This window comes from Panthera tigris, chromosome A3, assembly GCF_018350195.1.
Source record: "Panthera tigris isolate Pti1 chromosome A3, P.tigris_Pti1_mat1.1, whole genome shotgun sequence".
In the NCBI taxonomy this organism is placed as follows: Eukaryota; Metazoa; Chordata; class Mammalia; order Carnivora; family Felidae; genus Panthera; species Panthera tigris.
In genome coordinates this window covers 1202421-1221295 of record NC_056662.1, presented here as the reverse complement: position 1 = coordinate 1221295, position 18875 = coordinate 1202421, and the positions used below count along the sequence as shown (strand labels likewise).

Genomic DNA, 18875 nt, shown 5'->3' with positions numbered 1-18875 from the left:
ATTAGGGAAGGTCACCCAGCTGCTGGCGTCACAGTTACAGTTAATGGGAAAGACCAAGCTGACTGAAAGGGCTATGATAAACACCCTTGTAGGTTTAGAAGGGAATTCTGTTAACATCAACAAGGGCCAAGTCCTGCTCAGTCTCTGTGAACACGGGACAGGGTGCTTAAAGACAAGGGCGGGGTGTTCCGTGAAGAGCAGACTGCATGGAAAAGTTCCTGGGCACAGGATGGTTCTTAAAAATACCCATTTCTTAAATAAAAAAGGCTTACTCGGTCCTAAACTGTGTGTTTTATCGAGGGTGTTAATAGTTCGGTAACCACACTCACAATAAATCCAGAATACCAAAAGAGGGACGACAACAAGAAAACCCCGCCACCCCAAGTCACAAAACAGTAATTTTAGGGAGAAATGACATACAAAGAACAAAAACTTATGTCACTAGCATATTTAAAATCAAATTGTATAAACTCAACTGATAACATCATCGTAGAACGTGGATGTTTATGCACGCGGTACGTACACGTTCTCTACTTACTAAAAATCAGTAGTTTCCCTATTCCTTTTGGTTTTAAAGATGATCACAAGTCACTTGAAATAGTTCTCTGTGGGTGCCATTATACAATTCTCAAACTCTGTTAACCTCCCTAAATTCCAACAGAGATGGGTTGATAGGTCGAGCACTCGAGGGTTGGTGGATGGCCCGTCCAGCCCCTGAGGAGGAGTATCAGGGGCGCCGGAGAGCTGGGGAACCCCAGCATCTGCGCAGACAGCATACTGAGACCCTCCTTCCCTCCCAGGTTGGGCCTCCTGCCTCATAGCTGATGTGCGAGAGCACAGATGTCCATTGAAGACATCCGCTCCTAACGCACCAGGACCTCGCCATCACCTCAAGAGACATGGCTTCCAGAACGTCCTCTCCCTGCCCACCCCCCCAGCCCCCCAGCAAAAGCTGTGTATCCAGGAAAGGAAGAGCCAGGCAAAGGAGGGAACAGACTGGAAAATCAGGCAGCCCACACTTTGCTACATGGCAAACGTTTCTGATCAGCAGACCTGAGGGTTAATCTATCAAGTTCATTTCCTAATTAACACGAGTTGAGGATAACTTACAAGGGCACTCCTCTCACCATAGCAGTTTACTGGACATCTGACTGCTTACTCAGACCCAGCCTGGGGTTTGGTCAATTGCTAACATGGCTATCTGGCCCTTCTGGACCGCGGGTCGGCTGCCAGCGGCCCCAGAGCCTGCAGACCTGCTCTGCGAGCCTGGCTCTCCCTGAAGAACCTGACACGAGAATCACGGTGAAGGAATGCGCTCAGCCACGTGGGTGGGTGGGTGGGTGCGAGCCAGGGCCGGGGAGCCTTGGTGAGGGGGAAGTCCCCGGGACCTGTACTCCACGCAGGGAAAGCCCAACTGGGGCTTGTGGCTCGGGGTCAGGCCCCAGAGGTCGGTAAGCTGTGCATGGCAGGGAAGTCATGGTGTTAAATCCGGGGAGGCTTGGGTCTCAGTCCTGGTGAAGCGTGCCTTCACAAGGGAAACTTACAACGGGTGAATGTGCAGACTAGAGGGCGATCACTACACCCCTAACCTCGGCAGCCCTCTGCAGATTCCAACCTCTGCTGTCCTATTCATCACGGGGGAAGACGGTTAAATCACTCAGCATTTACATTTGTTTTGAGAACAGCAAGCTCGCCAGGCACTGGCATCTAATTAAGTAGCTTTCAACTCTCGACCGGACTGCATCTGCACCTATCTGTAAACAGTCTAACGAGGATCGGTGTTAAGTTTTGAATTTCACCGAGACTTTATGCCTACGTCTGTTCTGAAGCAGTCGGATCTCATCACCCGACGCGTGTGTTCGTGTCACGGCTGCATTAGTATCTGAAGTGTAAACGGCAGTAACTGACGTTTGTGGAACAAACAGTAAAATTTGCTAATCTAGTGGCCTCGGAATCGACCTTTAGATCTTTACTGACGTGAGGGTGTGCCCCAGGTTCACCCAGGCTCCTGCTGCCACCGGGGGGGGGGGGGTGGCGGGCGAGGCGACAGGGGGCAAGATCAAACGGGTGCCCCCATCTGGGAGGCAGTAGGGGGCCGGCTCTCCTCCAGAACGCCCGTCGCCCAGCCAGGGCCCTCTGCAGGCCTGCCCGCTGCCGAGTGCTCCTCGGGAGAGGAGAGGGTGCGGTGGTGGTGACCACGCTGGCTGCAGCCCAGGGCACAGGGCTGCTTCTCCGGTTTTGCCAAATTCCTCCCTTCGTCCATTATTAGAAGCAGAGATGCCTACTTACCCCACCGCCCTCTGGAGGGTTGTTGTTAGGTTTGTAATTCGCAAAGCAGATGGAAACAGGCAACTAGGTGGGTGGGCGGGTGGGGTGTGCCGTCCCACCTCCAGAGGGGTGTCGATTGGGCTCAGCAGGGGTGTCGGCACCCACGCCCTCTAAAGTGCCAGGGCAACGGGTCTCCGGGGTGTGTTGCACGGAAAACAAGCCTGGTTGGCTTTACGCAGGCATCCCTGAGTGCTCTTGGTGGGTGTCTCCAGCCTCAGCCTCTGTGGCTAGACTCAGACCACCCGTACAGAAACAGTGGACCAACCCAGGGACAGGGGCATCTGCAAGGTCGTGTGCCAGCAGATTTCTGACATGAGACCAAAACCAGGGCTTGTATCCAGGTGTGTCAGCAGCAGGGATGCCAGGGAAGGTGAAGGTGTGGGAAGCACACCCCTGTCCCCCCCCCCCCCCCACCCGGACACATCACGGGACAAAACTTAGTTTTAATAAGCCATCTGAAAGCTGACTCCTTAACCCCGGAACTACGAAAGTAGTGCTTTTACTCCTAAATCTGGTACCCTACACTATTCATTTTTTTAAATGAAGACTCTCTTATGGTTGAATCCATCAAGACAGAATTTTCACTCCTGCTAAGCAGAAACTACGTGGGAGTTAACAGGCCATGGTTCTTAAGTAGGACTGGTCCAGAAAGAGACTTGGCAAATACAGGGCAATAGTATGTACCACCCCCAGCCCACTGCCACCACCACCACACACACGCGCGTGCGTACACACACACACACACACACACACACACACACGCGCACGCCTCCGTCCAATTCTGACTCCCTGAGACCCGTACGCAGTCACGGGGCTTAGCACACGTTTCAGGTAAGAGAAGAGTGCTGTCCGTCTTCGTCCAGGCGCTCAGAGCAGCACGGCCCTGCACACCCTCAGCCGGGCTGCGCTCCCACGGCTGGGTGGCGTCGGCTCGTCCTCCGTCACGGCGGACCTGCGACAAGAGCTACAAACGGTTCAAATTCAAACAAACAGTGACCAGTTTCTATAAAATATTTTTATTGATTTCGAAGGAGAAAGAGCGATACACGGTACTCAGTATCATACTTGACTTTGAGGACAGTGTGAGCACGGCCACGGATTCACGCCACACACACAGGAAAACCGAGGAATGCTTACCTGACAATACTCCAACCCAGAGTTTGCAGCTAACTTAGAAAGCAGTTCAAAATGAATACAGAAGCCGGCACCACGGCTTTACTCCAGGCAGACAGCCCTCGCCACTCAGCACCCGGGCAGGCGGTGTCCCCGCCGTCTACGGTGCGCCTCTTAGAAGCCCAAGGTCACCCAACAGGCGTCCCAGGCGAGAACCTGTGCCCTGGTTTCACTCGGGAGTGACGGGGCGCCCTGGCCTGGGTCCAGTCCTGTCGGGGTCACGGGGCACACATAAGACGAATGTCCAGCGTGCCCGGTCTTCCTTCCGTGTACAAGGCCTTGAGACGCGGAGAGCATCTGAGACCCACGTCCCCAGGGGAGAAGAGCCCCGTCAGCTCAGCTCGAGGCCACTTACATTAACGTCCCAAGTGGGAGACAGTCTGCTGGCTGAGGGAGACTCAGGCTTCCCAGGTGTCTTCGGAGATTACACTGTTAGGTGGTTAGAATGACACCGTGTGACAGAACGTGACAACCTGGCATTTCTGGGGGACAAGTCACACAAATACGCACGGACGGAAACGTCCTCAGGAGCCGAGCGCGCTCTGGCTGTGCTCTGAAATGCCGCGTGGACACTCGGTGTGTGGGCCGAGGACGGACCGCGTGTGGACACGCTCTCCGTGGGTCCGGTCAGGAGCGTGGAGCTGCGAAAACACGCAGCACTGGCCGAGGGACAGGCTCACATAGAGTCCCTGGGTCAGGACGTGGTTTAAGCACCCTCTGGTGCGAACAGCCAGAGTCTGGGGAGAATCCCACGTCACCGAAACCTGCTGGGCTCCCGAGTGCGGGAGGCAAGGGCACCTGTGATTTTCTACGGGAATAAAAGGACTTTCCACAAAGTGTGGCACCCTCCCTACCTCCACCCTAAGCTCCTCTTCACACCCTCCCCCTGCTCACACAGCAGGCCCCTCACCCAGACTGGTGGCTCCCCCGAGCCGCGGCCCTGCGTCCCGCCGAGGCCTGCGCTTTGTGCCCTGCTCCCTGGCGGGAGCATTTACTGGGTGTGTGACCTCAGGCCAGAGACGGCCGTGGGCCGGGCCGCGGCGGGAGTCAAGGGCGCCCCCGCCAGGCTGGGGGCAGTGCTGGCCGGACGGCAGGCTGTTCCGCTGAGGGACATCACTGCCGCCCCCCCCCCCCCCTCCCGACCAGCCTGTGCCGCGGAGGCCACTTCTGTGACCCAGGAGAAACGTTCCCGCGCCCAGCCCTGCAGATGCATGCACACGGGACACACACACCAGGACCCACACCCAGGCTTCCAAGCACACGCACACACACACGCACACACCACGAAGCCGGGACACACGAGCATCCGCACCCAGAGAGCGCCAAGTCATGCTACGAACACACGAGGCAGGTCAGGTAGATGACCCGGCCTGGGGCCAAGGCTGTTTCGCTGGGGAAGCGGATCACATACGCACAGATATCAATGGTAGGCAATGGCATCAGGAGAATAAAAAACATACGCTGAATTAGGTTAGGTTGAGAAGCCCTTAAAACACAGCTCTTTCAGGGGGCTCTTCGGGTGGTGCTGTAGTTTTGGGAGGGCGGGTGGCCGATCCCCGAGCGTGTCGGGGTGCTCAGCGTGTCGGGCGAGAGGCCCCACCCCGCCCGCCCCGCTCGTGCCCGTGCCGCCCCAGAATGTCCCGTGGGGCCTCGGCCTCTCCACCAGCTGGGTTGCACCCACTGCGACTCCAATGGAGGGTCTCCTCTCCCATCCGCTGCAAGGAACCCGTGCCCGCCTAGCCACGGAGCCCAGCTCCTCACACCCCTGCCCAGGCGGAGCCCCCACACAGGCCCCGTCCTGCTCATCCCACAGCAGAGTCTCAGGGAGGCTCATGCTCTGCGGCCCCTGCAGCGGGGACAGCTTACTCTTGTTCAGAGGGAGGCTGGGCATCCCCCCCCCCCACCCCCCCCGCCCCCAGCTCTGCGGACACCCGTGTCGGTGTCAGCGGGATCCCTACGCTTCCGCCACATTCTCCACACGAGCTCCTATGCTGGCGACTGACCGGAGGTTCTCCACGGGGCCCGAGAGACCAGTTTCTTCGTCTTCGCCTCCAGGAGCACAGGACGGCGATCCAGGGAGCAGGCCAGCGCACTTCACACAGCCGCTCGCCGAGAACCTCCACCAAGGTTCTTGCCGCCACCCGTCGGGTGGCGTCTCTTCCCCCCACGGAGTGTGGGAGGGGACACCCTAAAGTACTCGGTTTTCACGTATTCGGCAGTGAGGTAACTCAATGCAGCGTGCCAGCAGACACGTGGCCCCGCGGTCGCAGACACCCACCGCTACCGTCTGGGGCCTGCTTCTGACACGTAGGGACCTGGGCCGTGCGTGTGGCGTGGGAGGCACGCTCCGGCCGAAGCAGCCCTGCGGGGCCCCGCTACGGTTCAGGTGGGGCGGGTCCGGCGCGTGGCTGTAGCGGGAGCGCCTGCCAGGACCGGTGATGGGGCCAAGGGTACGGAGGTGCCAGTCCGGGCGGCGCCAGCAATGGCCCGGCGCTCGGCCGCTGCCTCCGGAACAAAGCACCTCAGAAAGAGCCCACCGTGCGTCAGATACGGCGCCCTGCGAGCGTTCTCAATCCTTTGGGGACTTCATGGCCAAGGAGACACTTCAATGTGGGCGTCTTCTGTCAAGTGTGCGGCTAGTCACGTGCCCCCCCAGAGCGGGTGCCCCTTGGAATCGCCCTCAACCCCTTGACAAGTCTGAACCGTTGGGTGTTTTGCTTAAGACTAATTTGCAAGTAACCCTCCAAAAGCGGAACTTTGTAAGGAACGGACAGACAGAGCTGCTCGCCTGCGTCTCCCGGGAGGCAGGAGAGGAACCCGCCTGGCGCGTGCGCAGCTCTGAGCTGTCGGTAAAGCGCAAGCACCCGCGAGCCCACGTCAGCGGTCACCTTCCTCTGTGGCTCTTCTGCGCTTCCATGGACCCGAGGCCATGACAGGGGTTTTCCCCTCTGCGTGCCACTTGCTAAGACAGTTCATGCCAACGGTGAGGGTATTTCTGGTGCACCCCGCCATCCCCGGGACCCCAGAGGCCGAGTCCTATAGCTCAGCACGGCTTCACCTGCATTCAGCGCTCTTGCTGCTACAAAGCCTGTGAGCAGCTCGGGAGGACGTGGCGTTGGCGGGAAAGGGACGTGTGGGATCAGGTGTCACCACTCCGAAAACTGGCGCTTACCTGGTCCCTCGAAGGGCAAGAGTTTGGATGGAATAGGGTCCTTGGCGCTCAGCGGGATCAGGTAGAGGTCCTTGACGTGCCTGCTGTTATTAGCTACGACACCGAAGCGGCCGCGGCTGCTAAAATAGGAGTAGAGAGAGATATAGGCCACCTCCTCCTCCTCGGTCGCGGGGTGGAAGCGGATGAGACACAGCTCCTGCGGCACAAACAGGACGAGAGCACGTTGGCCTGCGGTTACCGGAGAAGGCGCCGCGCTCAGCCTGCACCTGAACCTCACCAGCAGTCTCACAGGAGAGGGACAAGAGCTCCCCGGACTTGGTTCCCACGGCCCTGCCGGCCCGCACGTTGGGACAAGTGCTAGGGACGACACGGTGTCCAGTATCAGGCTGCTGGACTCCAACCCTGGTCTCGGCAGGAACCTCAAGATCACGCCTATTCGTAGCCCCACGTCCTTGAAACAGCCCCTCTCGTGGTGTTCTCGCACCGACACATCATCTGCTGTGAGGACAGTGGTCCCGATCACCCGGCCGTGTGATCTACACGAGAGCCAGGAAGGCTCAAGGAGCCCAGAAGGTCTGAGCCCCGTGTGGAGCCTGAGGACGAAGGCAGCCCTTTCCCCTGTACGCGGCCCAGCAGCAGCCGCATCTCAGGGGCTCACAGCACCCAGGCCCCCCCAGAGCCCAGGCCTCGAGCCCCAGCAGGGTCACCATAAAGCACCCGCTGGCTTCCTCGGTCACAGAAACAATGAGGAGACACGGCGCCTCTATTTCTAACACCGACCAGCACGCATTATTAAAATTACTTCTAATAAAACTGCCATCACCGTATCACCCAAACACACTCTGTTATCCAGCTACAAACATAATTTTAAACATTTACCTGGCAACGATTAATAACTTATAGGCTGACATTTCAAGTACTGACCCATCAAGATAAAAAGTGAAAGAGAAAGTTGCATTTGAACACACACCTTCCTCCACAGGTGCAGAGATTAGACTAAAGCAGGTACCTTAGACACAGAGGATTTGAGCTTGCCGACATAATCCCAGACTGTCCTGGGCGCGATCCTTCCGCCAATGTGAATCGTGTCTGGCAGGTCCTAGACAAAACATACTTGGAGTAAATGACCGGTAAACCCACGGCACTCGGGGACACTGATGCAGTAATTTCGAGGCATCCAACTACCTGAGACTCAGGGGTACAACTATTCCAAAGAAAACGGTCATAACAGTATTAGACGGTGCTTGGTTATCATCCAGGATTATGAGTCACCAGACACAAACGTGCTACGATGGCCTCCAGCCAAACAGGATTACGTTTTGCAAAAACTCTTAGGTCATCTTTCGGGAACATACGCGTACGGCAATGAGATACGATCCAGAACGACTTGCTAGGCTACTTGCGGAGGTCGCACACCCTAGCGCTGTTTACGCTAAGTCTGTAAAAGCAGAGCTGTTGTGCGTGTTACTGCACACCAACACTCACACGCTGGGAGCACACGCCCTGGGGAAACGCCCTCACTGCACAAAGGGGGGAAGACGATGGCGGCTTCGTTGTCGATGTCGGGATGCCCGACTGCTCATCTCAGTGCCTACCACCGTCCAGACTGCTTAACCTGCTGACTCGTGACAGCGGGCTCTCCCGTGCCTCCCGTGCTTATGCGTCCGGACACGCTGCTGGAAGGCCGCCGCACTGGTCTACGCGGGGTCAGGGCGTCTACAGAAGACGCGTGCACGTACGCCCATGCGCACACGCTCGCTCTCTCGCTCTCCCTCTCCCAGTTCTAACCTCGCTGAGATAGTCACAGCACCCTGAGACGGGATACGCCTTAGTGACAAATTTTGCTACACTCTGCATGTTAATGAATCCTTTCCAAATGGTGCTGAGTCGAGACAAAAAGAGGGTCGTATCTCCTTCCGGAGGGGACCTTGACTCGGAGAGGCTGTAAAACAAAATCAGAGAAGAGAGATAAATCTTTCTTTCTGCACAAAACATTTCCAAGTACGGACATCTTCGGCAATTATTAACAGCAAGAGCAAACTCCTGCACGTTTTGGTAGTTTTTTTCAAATCGAGTACTTTAACTGTGACGCGTTCTGGTCAAGAAAAAATAAAATGAAGAGGCGACAAACCCGAACGACCACAAGATCACGTTTCGGGTTTTAAGAGCCGCAGGTTTAGAACAGCGAGCAGGCAGCCTATAAGCAGGCCTCCTATTGCCCATGCAAAGCACCCAGGCATGGCCATATTCTCGGCACAGAGGACTGAGCTGAGTGCTGGGATCCCTCCCCTCTGCTCCTTCTGTTAACCCACAGGGAATGCAACTCATGGCTTGTCCAGACTCCACACGTAGAGCGCACCTGACGCGTGGTGACGGTGGCACCGGCAGGAGGTATCTGGGCTCGGGGGACGAGGACGGCTTCGCCAGTATGGACTTGGGCACTGTCACCGAGGTCACGGCGGGCTTCAGGACCTCCTGTCGGGATTCCGCTGGGTGGGCGCCGTCAGGGCGGGCTGCTGCAGGGGCCGTGACTGTGCACGACCCGCCTGGCGCGGTCCTGGGGTCTCGGCCAGACACCGTGACCGTGGTGAGCACTGGGCCCCCGCAGGTGGCCGGGCAGGAGGGGCCTTCCAGGGCAGAAGGCTCCGGGTGGCTGTCTCCCGGCGGCACAGGGAAATACTTTCTCTCCGAGTGTGCGTGCGGAGCAGCACTGTCCGGGTCTGGCTCGGAGGCGCTTTCGGGCAGAGCTTCTGGAACCACGTCATCAGCCGAGCTAAGAACTGGCTCAGGAGTGGTGTCATACTTGGATCTCGACTCTTCCTTCTTAGAAGCGGACAGCTTTTGCTTTTTTGGAGCCGGTTCATCCTCCGATGACGGAACCTGACCTGAAGAACATGGGGAAGGCCTTCGTGAGGAATCCCACACACCGGAGGGCACGGCCTGCCCACGAGTAGATGATTTCTTATGAAAAAGAAAAAGCCGCGAAGGTAGAGGCAGACGCTACAACTTCGGAAAACCGCCCCAGTCTTCTAACTTGTTTCACGTGGGTCGGGTACGACTGCCATTAGGAGGACAGCGACTTTAGACAACAGCCAGCGAAGTCTCAGCTGCGAGGTTTCACGCCCCAAGTCACGCTCACCTGTACAAATTTTACAGTTCAGGTCGAACAGATGCGCCCGGTGCTGACTCGTGGTGTCTTTCAACATACTGCTGAAGATGTCAAGGAGGGGCGCGGCGCTCTGCTCGGGGACGGCTCGCACCGACTCCTGCTGCTCCTGCGGGGCGACGAGCGGACGCCTGAGCCCTTCCTGCCCATCCCGCGGCACCGGCACGGGACGGCGCGTGCGACGAAGGGCCGCCGGCACCGTGCCGGGCGATTCAGACACCGAAGCCCCTGGGGACGGAGGACTTTTACCCGACCTTCACAAACCCCGGGAGCCCCAAACGCTTACGTCTGAATCGGACACGGGTGGCGAGTCCTCCATGTTGGGCACAGCGTCCCGTTTAACGGCGGTCTGTTTACTGTCACCGTGCTGCTTATTTCTGGACTCCGTCGCCTGACACGAGAGGGACACAGAGCCTGAAGCCCTGCTCCGGAGGGCTCGCTCGTGCCTCGCCCAGCAGCCGCCCCCGGAGACCCAGGCCACCGGCGCCGAGCCCCCTCACCGGCTGGCACTCACAGGCTTTGTGGGCCGCTCCCTCCACGTGGACAGCTCTTTGGACACAAGTTCTTCTGGCTTCATCCTCACAAGTTTCGCCAAAGAGATCTCCTCACGCAGAACACGATGGAAGAGGCCCTGTAAACAAACACCCTTTGTTCACTCGTTTAAAAACACTTTGCCGTCCGCTTCTGAGACAGTAGGGAGAATACGAGAAAAACCCAGCAGCGCGAGAACTTTCGCCAGAGGCCCGGCGGCGACAGGACGAAGGATTGAGCGCAGCAGGGGACCTGACCTCACCCGGCTCCCCAGCGGCCCACGAGGGTAAATGCCACGCTGTCCCCGACGGGCAGTGCCAGGTAGTGGCCCCTGGGGCCATGCCGCACCGACTCTGCTAAAAAGACCTCACGGAAAACAAAACCAACTCGAAAAGGTGCGGGGTGGCTCGGTCGGTTGAGTGTCCGTCCGACTCTTGATTTCGGTTCAGGTCGTGATCTCATGGTTCATGAGATCGAGCCCCGCGATGGGCTCCGCGCTCACGGCACCAAGCCCTACTGGGGATTCTCTCTCCCCCCGCCCCTCTGTCCCCTGTCCACTCACGCTCTCTCTCAAAGTAAATACATAAACTTTAAAAAGAAAGCTAAAAAAAAGGTACCAGATTAGGAGTAAAGGTGGGAATCACCACCCCCCCTACGGTGTTACTACAGTGTGATGGGAGGTGACAGTATGGGAGTCTGTTCCTGAACATCTGGAGAGAAGGCCAGAAGACAGTGAGCCTCGGAGGGCAGGAGGTGGGGGAAACCACACCAGGCGAGTGGCCAATGCTTTCTGAGGGACTCCCGTTTCAACCTCACTGCGAGACACTGCCCCCCACGGCTGCCATCAGGACTCTGCCCCACTCCCCGAGCGAGAACAGCACCTGCCCACGGGGGGAGCGCTGCAGGGCGTGCTTAGGACCCATTATTGCTCAAGGACGCCCAGATCAGCGGGCTGACTCAACTGATGGAACAGTAACAAGGCAGAGAAAGTTGTCTGAAGCTCAAAGATAGAGATACCCAGGTCCCTAAGGTAAAGAATCTCAATATTACTCCGGAGCCAATGGAACAATAGAAACTTTACAGCCACGTGTAGAGAACAATCTGGTGAAACGAGGACGGACTTCAGAGAACCAGCGAGAACCCCTGACTCCGACCCCAGGTTAGGCAGGGGAGGGAAGGACAAACGGGAATTCTCTATACCGACAAGGCGTGTCCTTCCGACTTCGATGGAAAGGACAGCTCTTCAGCGTGCTGTGTCCAGCTTTTCACTATGAAGCGTGGCTAAAAGAACCTAGAAAGCCAGAACGTTCCCACTCGGGTCATCTGCACACACCTGATTTTTGGGATCCTTGAGGTTGAACATGATGCTGCGGTATTTACTCTTGTAGCGATTGTCTGTGACTTGGAACAAGTTAAACAGCTCTTTCTCAATATGGAGGGCAATTTTTCCTACTTCGTTTTCCGTCATGATTAGGTCATCACTGTCGTTGACTCTAGGAACAGGAAGAGAAGAGCGGCGTAAACCCCACCTGTGCCTGGTCTCGAAGCGTGGAAATGTGAAAACGACCGGGCCGAACCCACTTCGACAGCAAGAAATCAAGCAGGACAGCCCACCTTTTCCACAAAATCTCCTTCAAGGAGCGTCTTATGTTCTGCCGTATCTGTGAATTTGGCTGCGACAGGGCAGGGCTCGAGGTCCCCAGGCGTCCTGGGGCTGGAGGAGCCAAGGGGCCGGAGGTGGCCACCGGCTTCCTGAGGGCCCCTGCCAACGCGGCAGAGCCCGGTGACTTTTTGGAAGCGGACGTGGCAGCCCCAGACGCCAGCCTGGCCTGCTTGGCGGTGGGGGCGCCGCCCGGCGGGGCAGCCGAGAGCCACGGCCTCTTGGGTATGGTGCCCTTGAAGCCCGACGGCGACTTCTTGCTGGCCACTTTGGCTGCTGCTGCGTTTGCGAAGGGAGGGGACTTCTTCGGCAGGAGGTTTCTGGGTGAAGGTTGTTTGCCGCCTGCCGAGGAGCCCGGAGGGGCCATCTTCTTCGGCCCAACAGCCACCACTGCAGTCTTCTCCTCCACACGCCTGTCCTCCTTCATGGCTGCAAGTGAGACATGAACACGCTCAGTGAGGCAGGGAGGTCACCTGCTGTGCGGTCACCCGACTCAAAAAGCACGCTCGCCCCGGAACCAGCAAAGTTTACCGCGCGTTACTCCGGGACGGCAACTTAAAATCAGGAAGTTCACGAGTGTTAGTTAGGGGTTGCCAGCAATATTTGTAAGTGGCCACGCCGTATTTCAGAAAATGTTTTGCTACCTTATGTTAAACCTTTCACTTCAAGCAACAAACCTGAGTTTCCAAAGTCTTAATTTAAATCACTAACTAAACTTGAAAATTGAATGGCAAATTTTGCAGGATCAGAAAAAGATTCAGAACACTTTCACAGACAAGTGTAATGTTTTTGTGAACCTGAGTGTAGAAATCAGATAGATGCGTTCTCTGTCAACGCATGTTCGCCGGCCCTCGGGCTACGGTAGGGCGAGCTGCACTGCTGGGGGCCGCACCGCACACGGGTGTCCCCCCCCCCCCCAATCTGGACAGCAGTCAAGGGCAAAGGAGGGCATCAGTGCAAGAGGGAAAGCTGAGGGGATCCATGGCACAGGGAAGGTCAGCCGCTCCACGTGCAAAGAGTGAGAGGCGGTGTGACAGATGTCCCCACGGTCTTCTGCTTGTACCCCATTACGGGACAGGATGCTAAATTAGCACTTTTGATCCAAACAAGGGCTGTGGTCAAAAGCTAAAATAATGTGAAAACTTCTTCACTTGCACAAAAATCTTTACGTGATGCTGGCACATGTTGGTGGGGGAGAGCAAGGACGGAAAGGACCGACGGTATCGATTGTGATCAGACCGTCAGGGTGAAGGTGTGAGGGAAGCAAGGGAGGCGGTTCTGGGCCAGTGCCGCAGCCCTCCAGGGACACAGCTGCTTGGGGAGCAGTGCAAGCAGGAAGGTAATGGACGGCCCCTGGTGGGTGCAGTGTAGAGTGACAGACAGGGGTCTGGAGGAGCCAAATGGCCAGGATACCGCGTGGGGATGCTGTCGAGGGTGGCGGTTAAGTCACTCAAGGGACCACCGGAGAAACTGCCTCTCAGACACTAAAATGGGGGAGTGGGGGTGGCTTCGACATATGCTCCAGCGATCTTCGGTCACCCGTCCGCCACCGCTGCTTCTCTTAACTGTTCTAAGGCACGAGGGAGAAAGTCTCTGGTGAGAGAAGAGGGGACCCGACCTGCAGACGAGGCCCTCGGGCAGCCGCAGGTCCCGGCCATGTGGGCGGAGGGCCAGTGCGCTGCTCTCACGGGCCTCCTCCCTGCAGCAGCCGACAGGGCCGGTGCAGCAGTGGGAACTGGAGGGCCTGGGACCTCAAATTCTCCGCTTTATAAAGAGAACTTCCGGATCCTACCGAGTCTGTACCCACAGTGCTGCACGGGTCCAAATCTCAGGCCAGCCAGCCTCACAGGTACTTGGCCACCAGGTTGGTCAGCTCGGACTCTGCAGCCGGTATTTTCACCTCGCAGAGCCTCCCGCCCACCCGCCCAAGGTGGCCTGTGCGCCACCCCCACCCCACCTGTCATCACCTGTGCCCACCATCACCAACGGCCACCCCCGTAAATGTCTCATGCCCTCGGGATCTGGACTTTTCAAGAGAGCACGCGGAAACGATGACTTCTTGCCAAGTAAGAAGCGAGCACATAATGGGGACGAGATAACATTTCTCCAGTCCCATCACATCATGTTCACAGGCCTCAGGGGTCCCGGACCTCAACACTCAGATTTTCAGCAACTCAGATTTGGCCACAAGGTCCACCTTGCTGGTGGTGGTGGTGGGGGCTGCTAGTTTGGGGTGAAATCAGCTGGACGGCCCCTTTTCTTGCAGGAAGCAGGGGGCAAGAGAAGGGCGGCCCAGCAAGGACAGGGACAGAAGCAAGGCCCCCAGCACACGGACCTTGAGCAGAGGCAGGCAGCTGGCCGCCAGCAGCCGTCATGACAACTGAGGCCCAGAACTGGTTCTGTCACTGCCTTTCATGAAGACAAACTCTGCCAAGACCACTTGAGGAGCACACTTAGAAAGCTGGCCTAGGGCACTTCCAGACACCCTGGGAAGGCTGGTCGCGTACAGGACACCTGTGTGATGGCACCAGAAGCAAATCTCGTCACTTGACATTTGAGTGGCTGCATTCCACTTAAGGTGAAAAACTGGAACTCTCAAAACGCGTACTTCAGGGGAGCCTGGGTGGCTCGGTGGTTAAGCGTCCGACTTCGGCTCAGGTCATGATCTCACGGTTCGTGAGTTCAGGCCCCACGTCGGGCTGTGTGCTCCAGGCTGAGAGCCCGGAGCCTGCTTCGGATTCTGTGTCTCCCTCTCTCTCTGCTCCTCCCCCGTTCTCACGCTCTCTCAAAAATAAACATAAAAAAAATTTTTTTTAAATAAAAAAATAAAACGCTTACTCCAAAGTGTCCCGGTCAGAACCTAAAATCAATACTTCCACTTGTCTGACCTGTTTTCTCATTCAGCAAAAAGCCAAGTCAACATCATTTTTAGGACATTCCCAATACGTAGGATTAAAGTGACCTATTACCCAAGAACGCTTCGGTGGTAAATGAACACAATCTACTTAAAAAGCAGAGGGTGGCTTTCCTTGTTCACCATGCTGCTATTTTACAGAACCGCTTGCTACCTCTTTAATCAGCTCCTGTCATCCCTCATCTGGGCTTGAGGGAGTATATAAAGAGGTATGACAATTAGGTAAAAAAGCAGATTGTTAGTACAACGTTCTGAAACTGATGGGGACTCCACCAGCGCATCGGACACGCCCATCTTCCACTCTGACAGGCTGAAAACGTCCATGCTTCTATCCGGCAAGCGCGGCAGACCCCGCTGCATTTGGTCCCCCTGCCAGCTGGGCCCGCGTTGGCCGCTGCCGAAGTGACTGGCCCTGCACGGCACCGGAATGCTGTCGCAGTGAGAGAATCTCTATTTTTGAGCAGAGCTAAAATCAAGTTTGCAGACTCTTTATCCAGATTCACTAAATGTAGGATGCCGTGTATAAGTTTCCAGAAGAGCAAGGAATAACTGTATACAGCCAACCAAAAAAACGTTATTCTAGACAGCCACCCAAGGGCAGCTTCAGGGGACCGTCAGTTGGCCCCAAGCACTGAAGGATGCTCTGGTCCGCCAAGGCGAGGTGCCTGCACTCCCCACCGGAGGCTGCCCGGCCTACTGGAGGGAGACCGCCTGCCGGGAGCATGCCGAGCCTGTGCCACTCTGGCAGCGAAGGCTCCCTCAATGCCCACACCCTGGGGCCTGCTCGCGGGGAACGCCGGGCCAGGCAGGACTTAGGGGGCTCGCCGGGACTCTAGCAGCCAGAGGAAGGGCCGCTCCCAAGGGGTCAGGCCATCGGCCCAGATGGAGTGGTTTCTGCCAGATCGGGCCGCTTGTTGGTGACAGAGATGAGCGCTTTCGGGCAAAGCCTAGCAAGAGGGCACGGCGGGCCAGGCCAGTGTGCACGCCCGGATTGGAGCCTGTCACGGTGCCAGGCGGTAGTGGTGCCGCGGCATCGCTGGCCACTGGGTGGCACTGGCGGGCCTCAGCGGAGTCGGGAGCCCCGGGTTGCAGCAGAGGAAGTGGCAGCCGCTCAGGTGAAGCTCCCGCCCCGCACAGCCCGGCAGCCCCAGACACGTCTAGGGACTGCCCTTCACGGGAACCGGTGACAAACCCTCAGTGCGGCTGCAAATTGCTCTAAAGCTTTTGTGCTTTTGGTCCTGCCCGAACTAGTACCAGTTTACCCTAAAAACTCCCCAAGATGAAACTCAGGCACACCCGCCTCGGGTGACCGGCTATAAAAGCCAAAGAAAGAAAACAGTGCTTCAGGGCGTTAGGCGCCAGCGGCGGGCTCCACGGTGCAGGTAGGTCCCCCAAGGCCCCAAGTGAGAGACCACGTGCCCCTCGCAGACCCGCCCACTGGCTCAGGATCCCAGCCCCTGCTCCCACCCCGCCGGCCCCAACTGTGCCCCTCAGTTGAGAGCCAGGCCACCCTGCCCCGTGGGCTCCAGCACAGGAAGGGAAGGCACAGGGCGGGGAGGGCCGGGCGGCCCCGTGTTTCCCACCTCTGATGGCCAGGACTTACCCTGGAGTGAAAAGTGAAGTGAACCATAGCAAGACAAAACCAGTTTGCTCTTGTGCCTTTGCTTAAACACTTGAAAGTGCATTTTTCTTCGAGAAGCACAATAAAGTACCAACTTGCTTTTCTATCAGAAAGCATGTATCACCTCCCGACGAACACTCAAGCAAGCGTAAGCTGCACCCGATGCTGCTCGGACTAGACACCATCTTCAGGAGGTCATTATGAAGACCCCCAGACTGTCACGGTCAGGGCTTCACAAGGCTTTTCTTACTGATGTCCCATATTCGAGTGACTTCCGCCTTAACAGAGAGGCGCGCAGAACTCTGCGAGAAACTTGCAGAATACGCCTGGAAGGAAGTCACTCTCCCTCATTTTAAGTTTCACGTCCAGTACTTTGAAAATCAACCCCGAAGCTCGTTCATATTGGATGGGTAATCCAGAAAAGAACCAGTGACTGTCCTCCAACACGAACCACTTGGAAGAGACGGGACCGAGGTCTCGTGGGGAGATGGGCGCCTCGCCCTTCCTGACGACATAGCTGCCATCGGGGGAGTGGCCCACGGCCAATGCAGGACTGGACACAGGGCCCGAGGCTCCCGTGGGACTCAGAGCTCTGAACTGGCTAACGGGCATGACCGCAGCTCCCACCAGGGGTGATCGTAACCAGGATCATCTGTACCCAAATGGTTTACTAGTTCACCCAACACACTAGGGGCCTGAGCCACATTAGGAGAGCCCGCTGACCTTTCTCTGTCCATCCCTCGTCCCAAAGGGCCCCACTGAGCAGAAACCACCAGGCTGCTGGCCCCGTGCAGACCAGAGTCAGGGCCCTGCCGCAGTTACCTCTGTGTGCTCCCGGCTGAGCTTCTCCAGGCTCTTGCCACTAGTAGAGGGCCCAGCCTTCTCTCAGCAAAGCTTCTTCGGTTTACTGAAGCAAAGAATACAGCTATGTGCACAGGGACGCATCGCACACACACAGTCAAGAACGTCCTAGCTTTATGCAGACAGCCCTGAAATCCCTGTGCTGCACTGGTGGGACTACAGCAGCGCCGTCGACGGGACCCGTGGACTCCGGGACACCGATGCCCGCAGACGGACTCTCCTGCAGCCTGTCTTTCCGTAACGGAGCAGGTTCGCAGCTCCCCAAAGTCACTGGCCTGAGTGAGGCCTACCCTGCTGGAAACTTCCGGCACCCCCCACCTGCCAGGGACTGTAGCACAACTACTAAGGGGGCGGCACTGGGAGCTACAGAAGGTTTCCTCTCGAGTGTTAAGTTGACGGACATGTGAGACCTTTCCCTGACCTCTTTGTCTTGTTAGTTTTAAGCTTGTAAAAAGTAAAACCGTTTAAAATGCCAGAAGACTATCATCTGAGAACTCAGAAAACTCCAGCTACGTGGGTAACGTTAAAGACTCGTCAAGCCAAATCTTTATCAGTACGGGTTTTGGTTTTTCCTCTAATTGGTTCAGATGTACCAGGTCTGATTTGTCTCCAACCACATTTTATTGCCAAGGACCATTCTGGAACAGACTGATAAAAATGGCTCCCGCAACTGGCAGAACCCAAGGATTTCCATTTCTACAAAGTATTCCTGGGTCCTAGTGCCCCCCCATATTTGTTCTAGGAAATTTAGGGCTCCTAAGCACGCCTCCGGAGCCCACACCCCTAGTTATCCTCGTGAAAATCCACGTTCTCCTTGATCCATTTCGTAAGCAGGTGGACAGTCTGTGAGGTGTGCCCGGCACTTCGTGAGGAAATGCTTCTATCTGTGTGAGCGGTTTTAAGACATCTGAACTTGGGTGGAGAGGTTGCTAGGGTGTCCATTCTACTTCTCAACTAGATGAAACCGCAGAAATCCCATTTTCCAGTCAAAATCGGTTCAGAACCCCAGTGTTTGAAGTCCCCTAATGAGCCCACATAGGGGATCCAAGGTACCAGGAATGGTGCATGTGGGTATCAGAATTCCACTTCACTTCTGAACTGTGATAAATCAGGGGCATCTTAGAAAAAAGTTTTCAGCCCTCTTCATGCCTTAACGGGAGGTTGACCCAACAGTGAAAAAGAACAGAAAAAAATAAGGTTATCAAAACAAAAGAGTACCATGACTTGAGTTTAGAAATAAAGTGGCAATTGCTTCTAGAAGTTAAAGAACCTGTACAGAAATCCTCAAAAACAAAAAAACGAGTCAGAGGAACAATGGTATGTGAATTGCATCACCCCTGCTGATGTTTCTGTGAGAAGCAGGAAGAGCTTCTGAGTCCGTCCCTGTTTGATGGGAGGTCTCCCTGCACCCATGTTCACAGCTGCCCCACACCCACAACCCAGGGTCAG

General features: G+C 56.5%; 1 protein-coding gene across 10 annotated transcripts in view; it reads right to left on the bottom strand.

Moving 5' to 3' along the window:
• Nucleotides 1–18875, bottom strand: part of DIDO1 (death inducer-obliterator 1) — a 50469-nt gene that overhangs the window by 5102 nt on the left and 26492 nt on the right. For 9 of the 10 annotated variants that reach the window (XM_042979957.1, XM_042979961.1, XM_042979956.1 and 6 more), the window contains 9 exons: nt 11985–12459; nt 11704–11863; nt 10354–10470; nt 10126–10230; nt 9813–9948; nt 9033–9558; nt 8462–8615; nt 7683–7772; nt 6674–6869 (listed from right to left, as the gene is read on the bottom strand). In XM_042979957.1, coding sequence (XP_042835891.1) covers nt 6674–6869; nt 7683–7772; nt 8462–8615; nt 9033–9558; nt 9813–9948; nt 10126–10230; nt 10354–10470; nt 11704–11863; nt 11985–12459 — 1959 coding nt within the window. Of the gene's footprint in view, nt 1–6211; nt 6870–7682; nt 7773–8461; nt 8616–9032; nt 9559–9812; nt 9949–10125; nt 10231–10353; nt 10471–11703; nt 11864–11984; nt 12460–18875 lie in introns of those variants that run through there. The other variant, XM_042979963.1, reaches the window with a different exon arrangement.